General features: G+C 54.8%; 1 protein-coding gene across 3 annotated transcripts; it reads left to right on the top strand.

Annotated features, from left to right (window-relative positions):
- Window positions 1–1,818: 1,818 nt before the first annotated feature.
- RPS6KL1 (ribosomal protein S6 kinase like 1) lies at window positions 1,819–18,615 on the top strand. 3 transcript variants are annotated; one of them, XM_057543841.1, is made up of 13 exons: window positions 1,829–1,947; window positions 2,396–2,463; window positions 3,341–3,625; window positions 4,914–5,038; window positions 5,997–6,089; window positions 10,828–11,034; window positions 12,568–12,615; window positions 13,009–13,141; window positions 13,932–14,519; window positions 14,967–15,056; window positions 15,215–15,297; window positions 16,691–16,786; window positions 17,056–18,615. In XM_057543841.1, exons 3-13 carry the CDS (start codon window positions 3,490–3,492, stop codon window positions 17,164–17,166), a joined length of 1,710 nt encoding a protein of 569 aa, XP_057399824.1. In that variant the 5' UTR covers window positions 1,829–1,947; window positions 2,396–2,463; window positions 3,341–3,489; the 3' UTR covers window positions 17,167–18,615. The 3 variants fall into 3 exon arrangements, with proteins under 3 accessions (XP_057399822.1, XP_057399824.1, XP_057399823.1); XM_057543840.1 differs by having other exon boundaries at window positions 2,396–3,082; XM_057543839.1 differs by lacking the exon at window positions 2,396–2,463 and having other exon boundaries at window positions 1,819–1,947.
- Window positions 18,616–19,977: the final 1,362 nt, after the last annotated feature.

The raw sequence follows: 19,977 nt of genomic DNA, 5'->3' as shown, positions 1-19,977 counted from the left end.
ATCACACTATCTAATTCCAGAACATTTGTTGACCCCCCAAAAGAAACACATACCCATTATCCACTCTCCACCCCCCCCTCCTAGACATCTACTTTCTGTCTCTATGAATTTGCCTATTTTGGAAATTATATATAGATGGAATCATACAGTATGTAGCCTTTTGTGTCTGACTTCTTTCATTCAACATAATTTTTCCAAGGTTCTGGACTCTTTGAATTTGAGGTGTTTTATTAGACTATTAAATATTTAAGTCTGGTAGAGAGGTGAGAGCTAAGGGATACAGAAAATATAAGATATCTGTAAATAGATATACAGAATCATCAATATATGGAAGAATACTACTTAAAATCATGAGACTAGGTGCAATCCCTCATCAAGTGAGTAAGGACAGAGAGAAGGAAGATGCCCAAAACTGGAACACTCGAACATCTGGAAGAGAAGAAGCCATCACAGGGGACAGAGAAGGGGCTGCTGGTGAGAGGGAGGCAACAGAGAGTATGGGTCCTGGAAGCCTGGGGAGAAAGTACATGGACAGTAGGCTGTGATCACCTGGGTCAGATGCTCCTAAGAGGTCAAGTAAGATGAGGACTAAGAAATGACCATTGGGTTTAGCAACCAGGAGGTCATGGAGCTCCTGGATGACCAAGAGCTATTTCAGAGCGATGTCAGGGAAGAAAGTTTCATCAGAGCGGGTTCAAGAAAGAGTGGTAGAAGAGAAACTGGAGACAGTAGAGACATCTCTTTTGAGGAGTTTTGCTGCAAACCTGGGGTGGTAGATAGGGGAGAAGTGAGGCCAAGAGTGTTTTTTGTTTTGTTTTCAAGGTGGGAGAATCAGCATGATGTTTGTTTCAGATAGGAATGAACGATGCAGTAGGAGCCAAAAATTAATGATGTAGGAGAGAAAGGGGAGAATTGCCGGAGGGGGTTCCTTGAGTAGGTGACGGGACAAGATTGATCCCAAGGGGAAGGTTGGCCTTTGATGGGGCTCAGACAGGTCATCTATCGAAAGAGATGGGGAGACGGTATGTGGGTGCAGACCTGGCCAGCAGGCAGATAGCAGGCAGGGTAGGAGTCTGTGTTCCTAAATTTTCAGGGGATGGAAGAAGCATGGTCTTTGGCTGAGTGAGAGGGAGGAGGTGTTGGGAATTAGAAGGGAATGGAATGATAAGGTATCTAGAAGAGAGCAAGTGCACTAGGGAAGAATAGCGTGAGTCCAGGCAGCATTAGGGTGCAGGTGAGGTCTGTGTGCCCAGTTCAGATATCACCCCCTCCCGAAAGTCTTCTCACCCCCAGACTAGGTCACTCCCCTTGCTGTCTCATGGCCCCTGTGGTGCTTCTCTCTCACAACTCTGATCACAACTGGAATGAAATATCAACTGTATTCTTTAGTTCTTTAATCCGTGTATCCCTCCCTAGACTGTAAACCCCATGAAGACATGAGCAGAGACTGTCCCCTCCGTCGCGGTATCTTGGCATCTAGCTCCTCCCACACAGTAGTCTCTCAATACATAATATTTAAATAGTTGAATAAATGAATGAAGTAATGGATGAGAAAAGTCCTGGAAGCTGCATGTGTGCCTTTAGTCGGCCTAGATTTCTGAAGCAACTCCTTCCGCATCCCTGAGAGATTCTGGACCTCCTCTCTCCGCAGCTTTTACCCCCACCCCAACTCCCTTACCCGCCCCCTCCCCCAGCGCTCCGCTTTGCGGGCGCTTCTGCTTTAAGGGCCCCGCAGAAGTCGAGCCAGGCGCTGATTGGTGGTTTATTCTAACGGATGGAGGATGAGCTCATCTGCAACCAATGACCGAGCTGCATCCGGCCAGACCCCTGCACCTGGGTGGAGGGCTGAAAGCAGCTGCCCACGGTGCAAGGTCCCCCGCGGGGGCGAAGGGGCAGTGGCGGCAGGGCTGGGTCTGGCCGCGAGGACCGAGCTCCTGGCTCGGGCAGGTACGGTGTTTGCCCGGCTCCTCCTCCATCCCCCCTCCCCCAGGAGAGGATGCCCCCTCTTCTCACTCCTCCAGCCCGCCTTCCTCGGCGACCCCCGAGGGGCGGTGCACCTTGCGTGCCGGGAACTTGCGGGTTGGACGCGCCGCTTTCTGGGTCCAGGCGCGCCTATGCGGTTCTGCCCGGAAGGACCCGGCCTGGCGTGTGGCCCCGGAAGCCGGGCCCTGACACAGAGCAGCCCACCCTGTCTGCCTTGGTGCCTCTGAGCACAGGACTCAGAGCGGCACGTCCCTGGTGACTGGGCCGAGTAGGGAGGGTGTGGCTTCCCTTCCCCCCTCCCTCCACCTCCTGGCCGCATCCTGGCCAGGGTTCAGCTCCCTGCTGGCTTCACGATGTGGGTTTTCCTCCCCGCCCCACTCCCCATCCTGTTCTCTCCTCCCTCTCTCCACAGAGGCAGAAATGACCTGGAGTTGGCAATTTGGGCCCTGCCCCTTCCCAATGGGGCCTGAGAGAGCGAAGGTGCAGAGGCTGCAGTGAGGGGCAAAGGCAGCTCTGCTGGCCTCTCTCTGAGCCCTTTCCTTTCCTGAAGACACTGCTCTTACCCCTGTGGCCACTTGTATCGCACACTGCTCAGGGAGGGGCTGCTGTACGGTCCTTGGCGGCCACGTGGCCTCCTGGCCTTCTCCGAGACAGAGCCAGGAGGCCAGAGGCATCCCCTCCTCGGGCTGGTTGGGCTCTGACCTCATTCCTCTAGCTCCACCCAGAGTGGCACTGAATCTGCCACTCAGTCATTTCATTTGCCCGCAGGCTTTAAGGCCAAGCCCTGTGCCCGGCTCTCTGCCTGGCTCCTTGGGGGTCCTCACTCCCTGGCCACACTGACCTCAGGACCTAGGGAAATAAAGCAGGGGCAATCCATCCTGTTCGAGGAGGTGCCATGGAGCCGGACCTTGAAGGATAAATGAGGTTCCCATGGGAGGAGCAGGGAGGGGAGAACAGGCAGGATGGAGGGAACAGTATAAGGAACGGCCTTTGGGCGCCGGGCCCTGGCTTCAGCCTCGGAGTGTGTGACCTCCATGTTTAATGTGTATAGAGGCCCTTTGCAGGCATATCCTCAGCTCTCTCCAGTGCTCAACACATAGTAAGTGCTCAAGAAATACTTGTTGAACTGAATTTGAATTGAAAACCAAAAACCCAGAGCCCAAAGCATGTTATTATTCTGTTATTACCACCACTTAGGAAAGATCTGGCTCAGTGAGGGATATTACCCACATTAGCTCTGATCCCTCCAGCCCTTGGACGTGAGTATTAGTCTTCCCAATACTCAGTGGAGGAAACCAGGGTGCAGATGGGGTGTTACTCCCAGCTGGATTCTCCCTAAGGCCTCTGCTCATTCCAGGTCCCTGCTCCAGGGCAGCCATGAGCCTGGTGGCCTGTGAGTGTCCCCCTGGCCCTGGCCTGGACGCCGAGCCCTGCTCATGAGTGCGGTCCCAGGCCCTAGTGTACCTGGAGCAGATTCGCAACCGGGTCACTCCGGGGGCACCTGACATGACCAAGCGCGACTACCTGGTGGATGCAGCCACACAGATCCGGCTGGCCCTGGAGCGTGACGTCAGTGAGGACTACGAGGCAGCCTTCAACCACTACCAGAATGGCGTGGACGTTCTGCTCCGAGGAGTAAATGGTGAGGCTGGGGCTGGGCAGGGACGGAGGCCCGTGGTGAAGGGCTCATCCCGCCATCTGTCCATCTGAGCTGGGTGAGCAGGGCTCTCTGTGTGGGCCCTGCAGGGCCTCTGCAAAGGACAATAATAACAGCTCTCATTTATCGAACGGTTCCTATACACCAGGCGTTGGTCTAAGGGCTTTACCTGTATCAACTCATTTCCCATTCACAGTAATACAAACCACTGTATATGTTCTTGCCGGTACTTCCAAATATATAAGAATGATTTTTATTCCTGTTTTCCAGATGAGGAAACTGAGGCACAGGGCAGTTAAATAGCTTGCTTAAGACTCCACAGCTCTCAAGTGGCAAAGCTGGGGTTTGAACAGTGTGGGCTCCAGAGGCTGTGCGCTTGGCTCACTAAGCTTGCCTGCCCCTGGAGCTGGGCTGGGGTCCTGCCCTCTGTGGGCTTGCATTCTAACGGGCGGAGATTGATGAGCTGATGATGGACTATTATAGTCCCAGGTGGCAAGAACAATGAGGAGGAAGTGAAGGGAGGGAAGAGGGAAACTGAGGCCAGACTAGGCTGGCATAGGGCATTTTCTAGAAGTCAAAACCCTAATCTGAGTACTGAAGAATGGTGGGCATGTTGTCCAGCTGAAGGGCTGGGTGAGGCTCCAGAGAGAGAACCGCACAGGCCTGGAGGTGAGAGGGGAGGCCTGTTCAGGGAAAAGGGAGGCATTTCCAGGTAGGGAGAGAGGCTGGCCCTGAGGCCACTTGGAGACCCCTGAGGGCCTTGGTGGCCAGGCCGGGGGTAGGAGTCAGGCCCCAATTCACGCTTCCTACCCTCCCGCCGATGAGACCTCTCAACACCTGGGCCTCATGCCTGTCCAGTGACTTCCTTTACCCTCCAGTCCTGATCCCCATTCTGGCCTCTTTCACACTGGGCATCAGAGATAGAGGAACGTGTGTTCTCTGGGGGCTTCTGTCTCCTACTCTGAAAAACGGACATGGAAATCCACACTCCGTCCCTTCCCAGGGTGTGATGGTGGCCAGCGAGGTAGTAGGTGCCAAATGTAAAGTGCTGTAGGCTGAGTGGCGACTGTGGTTCCCAACCTCTCCTGCCACCATCCCTCCTCCTCCTTCCCTGCTGGTCTCCCATCCAGAGGAGGACCCAAGAACAGATGTGGGGTCAGAATCCACTGACCAGCATCAGAAATAGGCACTACCTCCTATGGACGGCAGAGGGCGGGCAATGGGAGCCCAAACCCCAGCGTCCTCCCAAGGAGAGGACCCCTTCTCCCCACAGTCGACCCCAACAAGGAGAGATGTGAGGCTGTAAAGCTGAAAATTACCAAGTACCTGCGGCGGGCAGAGGAGATCTTTAATTGCCACCTGCAGAGGACGCTGGGCAGTGGAGCCAGCCCTGGCACGGTAAGGAGACCCCAAAGGCCTGAGGGCTCTGAGGGGAGAGAGCTGAGGCCCTCACCCCACAGGCCAGGGAGCTGTCGCCTGCCATCCCAGGCGGCAGGCAGACGGTGGAGAGCACAGGTCGGCTGGTGTGTGTGCCAGGGCTGCCTTCCTGCCCTCCTCCTCCTGGCTTCCTCTCTATCCCACACTCTCCATAATTCATTCATTTTCAGACGCTTAGTGAATCATCTCCAGTCCAGTCTTACGCCCTCACGAAGTACACACACACACCTCCCCACCCTCACGCATGGCCCGTACACGTGCTCACCTATGTGCACACTCAGGTTCCCAGATCTCTCTGTGTTTGGCTGGGCTGCAGTGAGTATTCGGAGCAGACACAAATACCCACGTGCATATACACATACATGAATATGTGCATATATAAGTGTGCAAAAGTCCTCTCCCCGTATGGCTTTTCTTGACCCAGTGGGCACTCAGAAAGGGTTGAAAATGCACGCACACTTCTCAAGCCCACAGGTGTGCACATACACACCCCTTCTAGGCTTGCTGCACCTTGTAAGCTGCTTCCCCCAAAGCAGGTGCCTGGGCCACATGCCTTGGTCTTCGAGGCGTGTTCCCCAAGATGCACATGTTCCCAGGTTATTTCCCCCCTCCCCGGGAGCATCTGCCTCCTGTGGACGGGGCTTTTGAGAGGGGGTTTCTGAAGCCCTGAGAACTCCCTGGGCCTGGGAGGAGGGCTAGGTGGGGACCAAGCTGAGAGGGTGGCCTGGCCACCCTGGACCAAGGCCAGCTTCTCTGCTCAGTCTGTCCCTGTGAGGTGGGCCCTGCCTGTACCCCGGTCCTGCCCTCTGTGGCCACTGCTCTCCTGGCAGCCGGGGCCCTGCCCACTGCCTGGTGAGAAGGCCGTGGCTGAGGAGGACTCACCCTGAGGCCGCTACATGGCTCTCTCCTGCCTCTGCAGGGTTTTAGCAGCCTGAGGCTGCGGCCCATCCGCACACTGAGCTCTGCCCTAGAGCAGCTGAGGGGCTGCAAGGTGGTCGCGGTCATCGAGAAGGTGAGTGAGCATCGCCCAAGGTGTGGGGGTAGGTGTTGTGTATCACTGGGAGGGGCAGGTGTTGGAAAGGGGTCAGAGGGTCCAAGGGGAGGAGAGCGGCTGCGGCGGTCCCCCACCCTTCCTCCACCCGAGCCCGCACCAGTCAGCCCTGGAAAGGAAAACGTGAGGAAAAAGCAGAGGCGCGCAGCTCCTCTCCACAGCCCGCCAGCTCAGACGCAGAAAGCCTCCCTCAGCGATTCAAGACAGAAGCCACAGGGGCGCCCAGCCAGCCCGCACTGCCCTGCCTGCCCCACTTCCACTTCCCCAGGGCTGCAGCCAGGAGTCTCCCCACCTAGCACAGCCCAGAGGTTCCAGCAGCGGGAGTGCGCTTATCTCCAGAAACCCGTTCTGCGGACGGTCGAAGTGGGCTGGTGCCTTGTCCAGGGCCTTGGCAGCTCTGCCGTTTCTCTCCTGGCTCCTCCGGCCACCCCCGATCCTGACCCCATCTAGGATCTTTTCCCTTAATTCAGGGCAGCCAGGAAGATAGGAGCTGACAGCCAAACCTGAACCTGGGACACTCATCAGAAGGACAGACAAGTTGGGTCAAATGAGATTTGACCCAATATTTGATCACTCTCTGCCCCAGCCCAGGGATATCTGAATATTTGCTAAAGCGTTTTTTTCCCTCAAACTAGCTGTTTATCAGAATCCCCTGGGGGAGCTTCCTAAAAATCCAGATGCCCGGGCCCCATCCCAAACCCACTGAGTCAGAACTTCTAGGGTTGAGCCCAGGCACCTGTAATTTAAAACACTCACGGGGGATTTGGACGGGTCTGGGAGCCCGCAGAGAAAAGGGGAGCGGTGTGTGCTCCCCGACATGCCGAGGGTGAAGTGCCGGCTGGGCTGGCACTGCGTGGCCACAGGCGAGCTCCTTTCCCTGTCTGGGCGCTGGTTTCCTCATCTGGAAGTGGGGTAAGGATCCTCCCACCCACCCCACCCCACCCCACCCAGTGTGATGTGGGAACTAAAGTGAAAGGATTTGGGGGAAAGGCCTGGCACACGCTAAAGCATCTGATACAAGTTTGATGGCCGTGAAGGCGAATGACGAGAGCGTGTCGGCGAGCAGGCTTCCCATCCCGGCCTTGCTCCAGCTGCTGCTCCCAGGTCCCTGGAACAGGCCCCAGTCTGTCAGCCAAGGCCCAGCCAGCTTCCATCTGCCCAGCCCTTCCCTCCCACTGCGCAGGTCCACGTGGCTCGGCCGCTCCCACGGGCAGGCCGAGGAGGTGACAGCCACCACTGTTTCCCCGTGTGGGATCCCACTGAACCAGTGGTGTTTTGGAGAGAGGGCTTCTGGGTCAAATAAGTTTTGGAAACAGTGAGTTAAAGTTACATTACTTCAGTTTTTTAAGTATAGGAAGTTTCAAGCTTTTAGGATGCAGATGTACACAGTGAATCTCCAAGAGGGAGGTCTGTGACAGAATTCCCCGAATTTGAATTTAACCCTGGACACACATGTGCAAAGCATTTTTGGAATCCCATATTCTGAGGCCTGTGCATATGAGAATTAGAAATTCAGGCCAAGCCCAGCCATTCTGTCTTGAGAGTGCCCTCTTTTCTTTCTTTTTATATACTTTCTTGGGCACTCAATTTACCTACTCCACCTCCCTCCTAAAATCCTGCTTCCTTTTTCTGAGTCATTCCCAAGCCAGGAACACCAATCTCCCCAAATTAGGAGAGTTGTCGGGGCCACTGGGCCCAGGTCCCTGCAGCCAGGCCTGGATGAGTATCACCACATTCCATACCACAGCTCTGCCCAGGCAGATCTGGGCAGGCAGGTGGGAGGGCAGTGCCAGCCTGCAGCAGCTCGCAGACTCGGGGGGAGCAGAGGGCCCCGCTCAGGAAGCCTTGAGTGCCCCCAGAAACACCCCATTGTGAGGGTTAAAGGGGCTGGGAAGCGGGGGGTCCCTCGGGGCCGAAGAGATACTGGCAGGGGTAGGGGGTGGCAGGGAACAGCAAGGAGGGTGGATCAAGGACTAGGCAGGCAGCTGGCCAGGAGAGCCAGGGTCTGCTTTTGGGAAGCCTGGGGGGCTTGGGAGACAATGCTGCCTGTTTGCTGAGCTTTGTCCAGGAGCCAGGCCCTGAGTCAGGGATGGGGAAGAAAGAGAAGACCAGCCAAGTCACTTCTGTGTTTTTGGCTCAAACACAGGGGTGGTTTTTGAATTATTGTTAGTTATCAGCATTTAAAAATTGGCAGGTTTCATAGAGAAGTCCAGATTTCCTACTTATCCTGAGAAATCAGAAGATCTGGAAATGCTGGCTCATGTTCATGTCAGCTGGAGCAGAGGACGGGCTGCCCGATTTAATGGGGCACCTGCCCTCCGTCTGCCCCTTTCTCATCCTGCCCATTGGCTCACATGCCCAGCCCCTGTGGACCTTAGTGCTTGAGAACCTGCTTGAAACTTCTGGATTTGTTTGCTCCAGGAGGAGTCCTCCTGGCCTTGATACTGTGGACATTTTATTTTATTTTATTTTATTTATTTATTTTTATCAGTCATCAATTTTATACACATCACTGTATACATGTCAATCCCAATCGCCCAATTCAGCACACCACCATCCCCACCCCACCGCAGTTTTCCCCCCTTGGTGTCCATACGTTTGTTCTCTACATCTGTGTCTCAACTTCTGCCCTGCAAACTGGTTCATCTGTACCATTTTTCTAGGTTCCACATACATGCGTTAATATACGATATTTGTTTTTCTCTTTCTGACTTACTTCACTCTGTATGACAGTCTCTAGATCCATCCACGTCTCAACAAATGACTCAATTTCGTTCCTTTTTATGGCTGAGTAATATTCCATTGCATATATGTACCACACCTTCTTTATCCATTCGTCTGTCGATGGGCATTTAGGTTGCTTCCATGACCTGGCTATTGTAAATAGTGCTGCAATGAACATTGGGGTACATGTGTATTTTTGAATTACGGTTTTCTCTGGGTATATGCCCAGTAGTGGGATTGCTGGGTCATATGGTAATTCTATTTTTAGTTTTTTAAGGAACCTCCATATTGTTCTCCATAGTGGCTGTATCAATTTACATTCCCACCAACAGTGCAAGAGGGTTCCCTTTTCTCCACATCCTCTCCAGCATTTGTTGTTTGTAGATTTTCTGATGATGCCCATTCTAAGTGGTGTGAGGTGATACCTCATTGTAGTTTTGATTTGTGTTTCTCTAATAATTGATACTGTGGACATTTTAAAAGAAAGGGTTAATGTGTTTCACCAAAGCTTTCATTGTCCCCGAATCCAAAGAACTCAGTGGGTTTTATTTTTAAAAAAGAGATTTCCCTTTTTATTTTTTAAAATTTATTTATTTATTTATTTATTTATTTATGGCTGCATTGGGTCTTCGTTGCTGTGCGCAGGCTTCTCATTGCGGTGGCTTCTCGTGTTGCGGAGCACGGGCTCTAGGTACGCAGGCTTCAGTAGATGTGGCTCGAAGGCTCTAGAGCTCAGGCTCAGTAGCTGTGGCGCACAAGCTTAGTTGCTCCGCGGCATGTGGGATCTTCCCGGACCAGGGCTCAAACCCGTGTCCCTTGCATTGGCAGGTGGATTCTTAACCACTGCGCCACCAGGGAAGCCCGAGATTTCCCTTTTTAAAAAGATGAGGGCAGGCACCCTTCACCAGAACTGCCTTCCACCTTCCTGATAGCAATACTCACCTGACATTCATTAAGGCCCATTCTAGTTTGCCAAGCTGTTGCATTAAACCTGCTCGGTCACCCTGGGGAGAAAAAGGGTTATACTGTGCAGTCCGATACAGTAGTCACCAGCCACATAAGACTATTTTAATTAAAATTAATTAAAATTAAGTATTCTATTTCTCAGTGGCACCAGCCACCTTTCAAGGGCTTGATAGCCACATGTGGCTAATGGCTTCTAATGGGCAGTGCAGATATATAAGATTTCCATCATGGCAGAAAGTCCTACTGGACAGTGCTGCATTTTTTTAAAGGTATTTATGTACTTATTTATTTTGGCTGTGCCAGGTCTTAGTTGTGGCATGTGGACTTCTTAGTTGTGGCATGTGCGACCTTTTGGTTGTGGCATGCGGACTCTTAGTTGTGGGATCTAGTTCCCCGACCAGGGATCGAACCCAGGCCCCCTGCCTTGGGATCACCAAGTCTTTCTTACCCACTGGACCACCAGGGAAGTCCCTGGACAGTGCTGCATTTTAATCATTGTCTTACAGAGAATGTAACTGAGGTTCATAGAGGTCAAGGGACAAACTAGTGCTCTATAGCACAGAGCAAAAGAGGAAGGGGATTTTTTTATTTGCTTGGTTTAATGGGAAAATGCTCCCTTTTCTACCCTTTTGAAATATCATGAAAGAGAAAGGAGTTTAGAACAGAAAAGAAAAAAAAAATCCCCACCATCCTATCTAATTCCAAGATAATCACTATTCATGGTTTGGTCTAATTCTTTCTTGATAGATGTGTGTGTATATATATATTTTTTTCTTCTCTTTTTTAACACACTTGTTTCAATGTACTGACCAAGTTTTATTTCTGGCCTCCCCGACCTTCACTGCTGTTTTTTTGTACCCTGTAAACGAGAAGACTTGCCCAAGACAAGACAAGGTGGAGGGGAATCCCACTTGGCAAGTGGCAGTGGGGAATTATCCGGGGTGTCAGCACTTGTGGGAAACTGTATTATCCTAAATGACCCCAGAGTTCTCTTTCTTTCTTTTTCAAGCTTTGCGTAAATTTGGCCAAGGAGCCGGGACTAGGCTGGACTCCGTCTCTGGCTGTTGGAGGAGAGACCTCTAGTGGTCAGAAGGGATGCCTCACTCCTGCTGCCCCTGTGCTCAGAGGCCAACACCTTCATCTCACTGACGATGGGGAAACTGAGGCCCAGAGGGGAAGGCATGCGCCAGGTCACCTGGCTGTGCCCCTATTTGCAGTTATGTCTCCAGGGCTCCGGGATCAGCCTGTCTGGATTCACATCTTGGCTCTACCACTTTTTAGCAGGGGGACCGTAGGCAACATAACCTCTCTGAACCTCAATTTCTTCATCAGTAAAATGAGTCACTAGTAATGCTCACCTGGTAGCGCTGGAGAATAAAACTAAATGACCTAGATAAAGCCCTTAGTACAGAGTAAATGCTGTATAGCCAGCGTGGGGTTTCCCTGTGATGATATTAATAATCGTCACTATAGACTATTGAGAGCATGTTATGTGGCAGGCACAGGCTGCTGCTATACTTGAGTTGCTTGCTTTAATAGAATCCCCCTAATGGCCTTCTGAAGGAGGTACTGCTATGACCCATTTTGCAGTGAAGAAGACCAAGGTTCACAGAGGCCATGTGACTTGGCAAATGTGGTAACTGACATTCCCACCGCCTTTACATTCTCCAAGGGCCTTCCCATTGGTGGCCTCAACAAACCAGTGATAAGGGAGGATGGGCATTTGTAATTCCTGTTTGGTAGATGAGAAGATCAATTCGCTCACCCAAGATCTGAACCCCAATCCTAGGCTGCAGCCTTCGTCACTGCCCAGTGGCCTGGCCTCAGGGCCTGGTTCCCATGTGCCACTACGGGGATCGTGTGCAGGGCAGGCTGACGGCTAAGGAGTCACAACACCAGGGTGCTGGTCTTGCCCCCCACATGCCCCTCATCTGGGCCGAATCTTCCGCCTTCCTCCCCTGACGTGTCCTCTCCTATGGCTGGGGTCCACCCCTGCCCACCATGGAGATGAGTCTAGGGCCCAACTCCAAACAAGGCTCTGCCCAGCAATTGGCAGACCACTGCCTCCAAGCAACACCAACAGGAGAAGGAGTGGGCTGCCCTCCAAAGATAGCCTCCAGAAAGAAAGACCATTTAAAAGAAGGGGCTGGGGGGCAGGGGATGAGACCTGAAGGAGCATGCCAAGACCACATGGTCTCAGGCACCACTGGGGCCACATTCTCAGAGCCTTGGCTTCTTCACCTGTAAAATAAGAGATCAGAGAAGGTGACTGGCTCTGAGGTCCCTTCCAGCCATGACACCCTCAGACCCTACAGGATGGACCACTCACCATGCATGTGGGAAGCACTGACTACCTCCCTGTCCTATGCAGGCCTCTGGGAGTACAGAGCTGGACATGTGGCCCCTGCCCTCTCGGAGCTCACAGCCCAGCGGGGAGACAGGAAATTAGACACAGTGTGATAGGGTGAGCCCAGAGAGCACTGGAGACAGATTAGGAGCACCAGCCTAACGCGAGGGTTGGGAAGGCTTCCTGGAGGAGGTGGTACCTGAGCTAAGACCTGCAGATCTAACAAGGGTGGATGAGCAGGACAGGTTCGATGTCAGTTTGGCGGTGGGGGGTACACTCTGCACTACCAAAGCCTGGCCTCCCAGCCCAGCCTTGTTGGAGGACCCTGGGAGGCTGGGGCTGGGGCTGTGGAGTCCCGGAAACTAGCATGTGCCTTGACTAGTGCCTCCTGGACCTCGGCAGGTGCAGCTGGTCCAGGACCCAGCGACTGGAGGGACCTTCGTGGTGAAGGCAGGTGCCGCCCAACCCCCTGCCATTCTGTATTCCCCTTTGGATTTTCTCAGAGCTCTTGGAAACCCCTACCCCCTGGGGAACCTCTACCCAGAAGCTGTATTGGAAACCCACACTCCCTCCAAATCCAACAGCTGTTTGTTCTGCCCCCAGCATGCACCCTGCCTCCCAGAAATGCGCACGTGCGCACGCACACACACACCACCTCATCCTTGGACCAGAGACGGGAGGGCCTGCCTTCCAAGGTGGAAAGAGGGTTGAAAGTCAGGTTAGGAACTGGGGGGAGGCAGCTGCTCTCCAGGGTGGCTCCCACCCTTCATCTGGTTGCCCCTGAAGACCAGAGCAGCCTCTGGCTGGTCCCCAGCTGATCTACCTGCTCTGCTCCCTCCCCAGAGCCTGTCCAGGTGCCACGCGGTGAGCCGGGAGCGGCTGACCATCATCCCACACGGCGTCCCCTACATGACCAAGCTGCTGCGGTATTCTGTGAGCGAGGACTCCATCTTCCTGCACCTGGAGCATGTGCAAGGTGAGGGGGCCCTGTCAGCCCCTCAGGCCTTTGGGATGTCGTCCTGTCTCATCCTCTTAAACTGCCGAACCCAGATGCCCAGCACAGACCAGGGGACCCAGGCTTCCTGGAGGATGATGGCTGCTGGGGGCTTCTGTGTGGTGCCAGGGGGGCAGGGGACGTCCTGGGAGGATGTTCACATCTTGGGCGGGTGAGAGGGCATTTATGCAGATGTCCCCTTTGTCACCCTCTCCTCCAGTCTTGGCTCTTTTCACTTTTCTAGTCTGTGCCCACCCCTCGGAGTAGCCCCATGGGGTGATGGTGCTGAAGCTGTAAGGACAGGAACTGGGTCACGTAGCAGATATTTATTGATCAGCTATGATTTTTTTTAAATGAGGTACACATCTCTGGGTCATGACATACAGTCATTGCAGGTCCATGCCTGGCCTTGTTTTTATTTTACTTACTTAAACTTCATTACACTTTACTCCCTTAAAAAAAAATTATAATACATTGAACACTGGCGAACCCACCACCTAGACCAAGGACATTAAGAATAATTTACATCTCCTTAGGGGTTAAGCACCTATTTTGTGCCAGGTTGTGAGGCTGGGGCCGCTTTAGGTGGGTGGAGAGGAGGGGAGAGGGCATCCTAGGCTGAGGGAGGGGAGGGAGCAGAGGTGAGGACCTGGAAGGCAAAGGGTCCATGCCCAAGATGGGGGGCGGGGGGTGGCAGGAGTGGGACAGGGACCTGGGCTCCACGCTCTTTCACTCCCCATCCCCATGCTTGCTGCACCCTCTGCACGCCCAGGAGGCACTCTGTGGTCCCACCTGCTCTCCCAGCCGTGCCTCCAACAGTCTGGGACTAGGTCTGGCTCCAGCCTGGAGAGGATGAAGGCTCAGCTCAACTCCCGCCTCAGCCTCGGGATCCCAGCTCGCCTCCCGCCTGGCCACACCTGCCTGCAGGACGGAATCCCCCTGGAGCCTCCCCGGACTTCTCAGAGCCTTACCCCGGCCAGGGGGGCCGCAGCCATCAGACCCCAGAGAGAGGCTGAAGGTGAACCCTCAGCCGGGACCAGCCCTTCCTGCTCCTGGGACCTTCCAAAGGCCCCAGGTGGCCACCTGCACCACCAAGCCAGGCGGGGGCCCGGCCAGAGCTCTGATCCGGGGCCCCCTCGGGGGCTCCCTTGGGTTCGCGCAGGGGCCGGCCGGGTGCTGGGGGGCTGTGGCCGAGGCAGAGGTCAGAGCCGCCCCTCAGCCGGTGGGGCCGCCTGGAGTGTGAGGGAGGAGCAGGTGAGGCAGTGGGCGGCCGAGATGCTGGTGGCCCTGGAGGCGCTGCACGAGCAGGGGGTGCTGTGCCGGGACCTCAATCCCCGGAACCTGCTCCTGGACCAGGCAGGTAGGAGCCCTGGGCCCAGGGGGAGAAGAGTGGGCCCTCACCCTACCCCACCCCTCCGGCGGGAGGCCCCCGAAGCCTCAAGACAGAGAAGGAAATTTCCCCAAAGTCAGGAGGATGCAGAGGTTATCTGCTTCTTCCCTTGCCTCCCCTCCCCGGCCTTTTCAGGAAGGACTCTGCTGAGCCTGGTTGGCCAGGGTTGAGCTTGGGAAACAAACCCTTTCCCTCGATGAGCTCAGGGCAAGGCTCCCGTGAAGACCAGGTTGTTTCGGGGCCTCGGGGCGGGGGGGCCGGGCCCCTAGGGAGCTTCTGCCCAGCGCAGCCGCTGGCCCCTGCCTTGTGGCTGTTGGGAGAAGCGCTGGAGTCCCCCGCCTCACACCTGCAGCCCCAAGATGACTAATAGCAATTTTTGTCCCCTTTTATTCCTCCCTGCATGCACTGCATGACAAGGCCACATCCGGCTCACGTATTTCGGCCAGTGGTCAGAGGTGGAGCCCCAGTGCTGCAGGGAGGCTTTGGACAAACTCTACAGTGCCCCAGGCAAGAAGGGAAGGGGTAGGGGGTAGCCCTTGGGTGTGGGTTGAGCCAGGGGACTGAGGATGACGGAGGGAACTGGGGCATCTGGGTAGGGTGAGTGGAGGGGAGACCCGCCTCCTTGGGCGGGCGAGGCTGAGACACGTATGTTCTTGTTCCCTCAGAGGTGGGTGGGATTTCTGAGCTGACCGAAGCCTGCGACTGGTGGAGCTTTGGGTCTCTGCTGTATGAACTGCTGACGGGAACGGTGAGCGGTGTGTGGGCAGCCTGTGGGGCCCGGTGGCTGTCACTGAATGTAGGACGGGCTGCGGTTAGTCCAGCCAGTCGGTGTTGGGGCAGAGCCTGCTGGGGTCCCCGAGACCTGGCCGTCGGGCCCAGTGTTCTGCCAGCACAGCTCCCGCCTCCACCGCCGAGGCCATGAGAGACCAAGGAAGCCACTCCCACCCAGGCCATGGCCACACTTTGCACCACTGCCAGATGAGTGGCTATAGCTAGGGAGACTGTCAACTCAGTGGGAGTTGAGTCAGGATGATCAGGGAAGGTTTCTGGAAGAGAGCGCCCGGGCCTGGATCTGGAGGGAGGGTGGAGTTTGACACAGCCTTTTTACTTAGAAGGCCACTGGATCATCCCCCAAGCCTCCTCTCCCCGCTGCTAGCTCCCCGCATCCACACCCTTCAGAGCTATAACCCCCAGACTTTGCCTGGAAGACCAGAGAGAGGGCCTCCTTCATCCCAGGCTGGCAGCTGCCCTGTCCAGCCTGGGTCAACCCAGAGCTTAAAGTTCCCCGGGCAAGCACCCTTGCTCAGGATGGTGGCCTCCGCCCCCCATCCTCCCTCGTGAGCTCAACGCCACACCTGGGGCTGGTTAGGTCAGGCAGCAGGGAGAGGCCAAACTGCATTTGAGCAGGAAATGCCCGAGTGGATGCAGTGTGACCGGAAGTCCAGATCTGACCGGTCCCTCCTGGCTCCCTCCTGGTTTGGTCCTGTAGCCAGGGCCTTTGAGAGCCCTGGCTGCACACAGCCCCACAGAGTGGTTCTCTCCTCTTGGCCTCCCACCACCTCTCCAGACCAGGGCTCCTGGCCTTCCTCCTGGTCGCTTCTTGCTTCTCTTCCTGACCTCCAGACAGACCTCTCTGCTCCCCCCAGCTGCACCCTTCTGGAGCACAGAGAGGTCCTGCCTTCTTCCCTCACCACAGCCCTGCCTTGGCCCTGACAGTAGCACGCCATGTCAAATGAGTCGCCCATGGAAATTTTTTTTCTGTAAGGAGACAAGTTTCGGTGCTATTCCTGATAGAGTGCCTGCCCTGATTGCAACCCAAGACCGATGTTTCTAGCAAGCTTGGAGCCAGAGGGACCTGGGTTCAAACCCTGAACTCAGCACAAATCCCTTGACCTCTCTGAGCCTGCTTCTTGTCTTTAAAATGGGGGTACTAATACTTACTCTGAAGGTTGTCGTGGAAATTACGGATAATGGGTCTCAGGCATCTTCCACAGCCTGACACGCGGTAGATGCAAAGCAAAAGGCAACGATCTGCATCATCATCATCCCCGTGAGATGTGACACAGGGGGAAAAAAATAAAATCCTGGCCGCCACTGGAGTGTACAGACTCTCCTGGGGTCGCCCCCGTGTGTCTTCCCAGGCGCTGTCCCAGAGCCACCCCTCAGGAATCCAACCCCACACCCAGCTCCAGCTGCCTGAGTGGCTCAGTCGCCCCGCAGCCTCCCTGCTGACTGAGGTGAGGTGCGGCCGGCCCGGAGGAGGCGGCTTCTTTGGCCTGAGGGTGGACAGAAGGGAGGACAGAGCCCTGTGTGTGAACAAGCCGCCCAGTGTATTAGGTGTCTGATGTGGGTGCAGGAGGTTAATGGGGACAACAAATTTCTATATGTTGGTGGCCAAACACCAATGTCCCCCCCAGGGTAACCCTGGGGGTTCTGTGGGCCGGGCTGGCAGGGAGCAGAGGGGCTGGGAAGGCCTGCCCAGTGCTGACTGGGCCTTTCTCCACAGCTGCTGCAGTTTGATCCCGCCGGGCGACTGGGCACTGGAGGAGGCGGTGTCAACAAACTCAAGTCCCACCCCTTTTTCAGTACCATCCAGTGGAGCAAACTGGTGGGGTAACCGGAGGGGGTGGAGTAGGCGATGGAAACAGCTGGACTGGTCTGGATCTCCTCTCTTCTCTTTGCCTGCCACCCAGAGCTGGCCCTTCTAATCAGCGGCTCTCGGGCAAAGAATGAAAGGCAGCTTGCCTTTCCTGGTCAGGCCCCTCCCTTGGGCCTCAGAAGTCTCTTCACTGACCAGGAAGGGCCTACGGAGTCCCCCAGCCACGTCCTGGAGAAACCCTTCCTAGACGGTGCTGAGCGGGAGGGAAAGAGAGATCTCTCCAGCCTGTTAGGCAGCTTGAACCCCTCCACCCATCAGTCAACAGTCACCGGCTGAGTGCACACCCTGTACTTGAACTTGGACCTACCATGTTAAAAGGTGCCTTCCTTTGCATTAGCTCTGAGCTACTGACCACCTGCTGAGCCGTGAAATTTTGTGACTCATTATCTGCCATGTGCCCCACTCGGAATGTCTCTGGAGACTCATCTCAGGATACTAGTCCCAAACCAGGACTGCCCTGGCTGGTCATCTTAACCATGCAACTAGTGGGCCTCTTCCACCAGAGGCTACTTTTGCAGGGGGTCGGGAGGCTGCGGAAGCAGGGAAGAAGTCTGTAGTGGGCATGGGGTGGGGTGAGGGAATGGGACAGGACAACCCATTCCCCCCTCCTGACCATGCCCCTTATCTTGTGATTACAGACTTTGGAGAGCAAAAGGAAAGGAGGGGAGGAAAATAAGGATAAAGAGGAATGAGGGGAGAGAGGAAGGCACAGCTCTGCCACTTAGAGAAATTTTGGAAACAGAGCTCCCTTCCCTGGCTAGCCCACCCATGTGGAGAGAAAGGAAAACCTGCCCCCTGGGTCTGAGGGGAGACCGCCATTCAGTCTCCAGGCTGAAGCCACTTGAAGAAAAGTTGTACCCACGAGGACTCCCTTCTCGGACGTTCGTCGTGTTTACCATTTTGCATTTTAGTCTTGAGGGTCCACTCAATCCACTGCCCACTGTGACTTCATCTCCTTTTGAAATGAAACCACAAAACACATGGAATGATTGCCCAAGCTTTTAGCTGGAAGCAAAATGTTTCTGGTCTCGGCAGAACTGGGGTAAGTAGTTATCCCCAAAGACAATTCCCTGCCCAGATTTGGGGGCCTTCTTCCTCTCAGGACTCACCCTGTCACTGGGGTGTGGCATCTAAGACAAACTTCCACAGATCTCCGCCAACTCCTTCCCGCCTGCCTCTCCGACACCACCAGGTGGCGCCTCTGACACCACCCTCCAGTCTGGCTGTGAAGGCCCAGCTCTAACTCTGGGGCTGGGGACCTGTTGTGGGGATGGCACGACGCTCCTCAGGCCCTCTGGACGCGTCTGGGGGACGTGGGAGGTGCAGCCTTTGGAAGGTCCTGGCTCTCCCCGGGGCTTGCCCACGTCCCTCCACCCCGACTCCAATAAAGCCTGCTGTTGCCTCTGGTGTCCTTGCCTCATTAACGCCATGAGAGGGGATGGGGAGATGGGAGGGTTCCTCCAGAGCAAGCTCCATGATAACCAAGAGTGTGCTTGGATCCTGCTAGGAAGGAGGAAGCAGGGCTGGTTGTGAACAGCACGCCAGCCTGTACCCAGCAGAGCAGCTGTGAGCCCCCCAGAAAGTGGCGGCACTGGGCTCCGTGGGAAGTAAAACAGGAAAAGACATCTTCGAAGAGGGTCATGGTGCCTGGGGGTGGTGCAGGAGAGTGGACCTAACCCTCACTATGACCTCTTCAACAGATGGTGGCTCCTGAGAAAACTGGAATTCAAAAAGGGAAATGACAGGACCTGGCCAGAGCCTGGTGGAGCCCGCTCCCAGGTCTGTGTTCCTTCCGCTACACTCCTTCAGTCAGGTCAGAGCACCTCCAACTACTGTACAAGGTGCAAGTTGCTTCTGGAACTTCTGGGCCTCACTCATGCAATGAACACTGCACCTCTGGCACTTTGCTAGGCCCTGAGTTTAGAATATTGTGGTCCCAGCCCTTAAGGGGTGTACCGTCTATTTCCATTTGGTAAAAATGGGGCTAAATATACCTCCTTTGTAGGTTTACTAAAGAAATTAAAGCTTCTAGCTCCATGCCCCAAACCTGACCTAAAATTCTTCCTTTCACTGAACCCCCGTTTTTTCTACTAGCTCTAGTTCTACCCTCTAGGAGCCACTCTGTTCCCGTGACAGACCTTCACATAAAGATGGTATCACCGCACGCAACATCAGCAGGCAGGGGCTGCGTGTGGAAAAGCCAGGCTGAGTTTAAGCCTGGACACCATCAAGCCTATCACACGTAGTCAGCGCAGATTAGCTCTCAACCCCGTCCACTCGCCCTCACAGACCACTTGCTCCTAGGAGGTGATCTACCCTCATTTGTTCAAATCAACCTTGAGCATCTGGCTACCCACGTGGCAATCAAGTGCAAAACGCGAAACCACGTTGCTCCACCACTCCATCCATCCCAGAAATAATGCAAGGCGCCTCCAAAATGTAAATGTCTGTTGGTGTTTGAAGGGGCTCCACGCAGGTGAGAACCAGTTTCTCTTCAACAGTGTGGCTTGCCAGGCTCACCAGGCTCGAGGAAGGAAGCCAGGGCACTTTTCTGGATGGCAGGGATGTCACGTGGCTTTCAGTGCTATGACAGTTACAGTGCTGGAGACTTGTACAACCTCAGTAACCAAAAGAAGCACAGAAGCAGGAACCCTGTTTGCGAACATTTGCCCTTTAATTTGCAGTTAAAATCAGTTTCTTTAAATATTTTAGTTACAAGTTCTGAATGGTGAAGACATAGGAGATGCTGCAGGCACTCAGTACTGGCTC

Source organism: Balaenoptera acutorostrata, chromosome 3 (assembly GCF_949987535.1).
Source record: "Balaenoptera acutorostrata chromosome 3, mBalAcu1.1, whole genome shotgun sequence".
Lineage (NCBI taxonomy): Eukaryota > Metazoa > Chordata > Mammalia > Artiodactyla > Balaenopteridae > Balaenoptera > Balaenoptera acutorostrata.
Note: the sequence above shows the minus strand (reverse complement) of the source record. Positions and strands in the feature narration are given on the sequence as shown.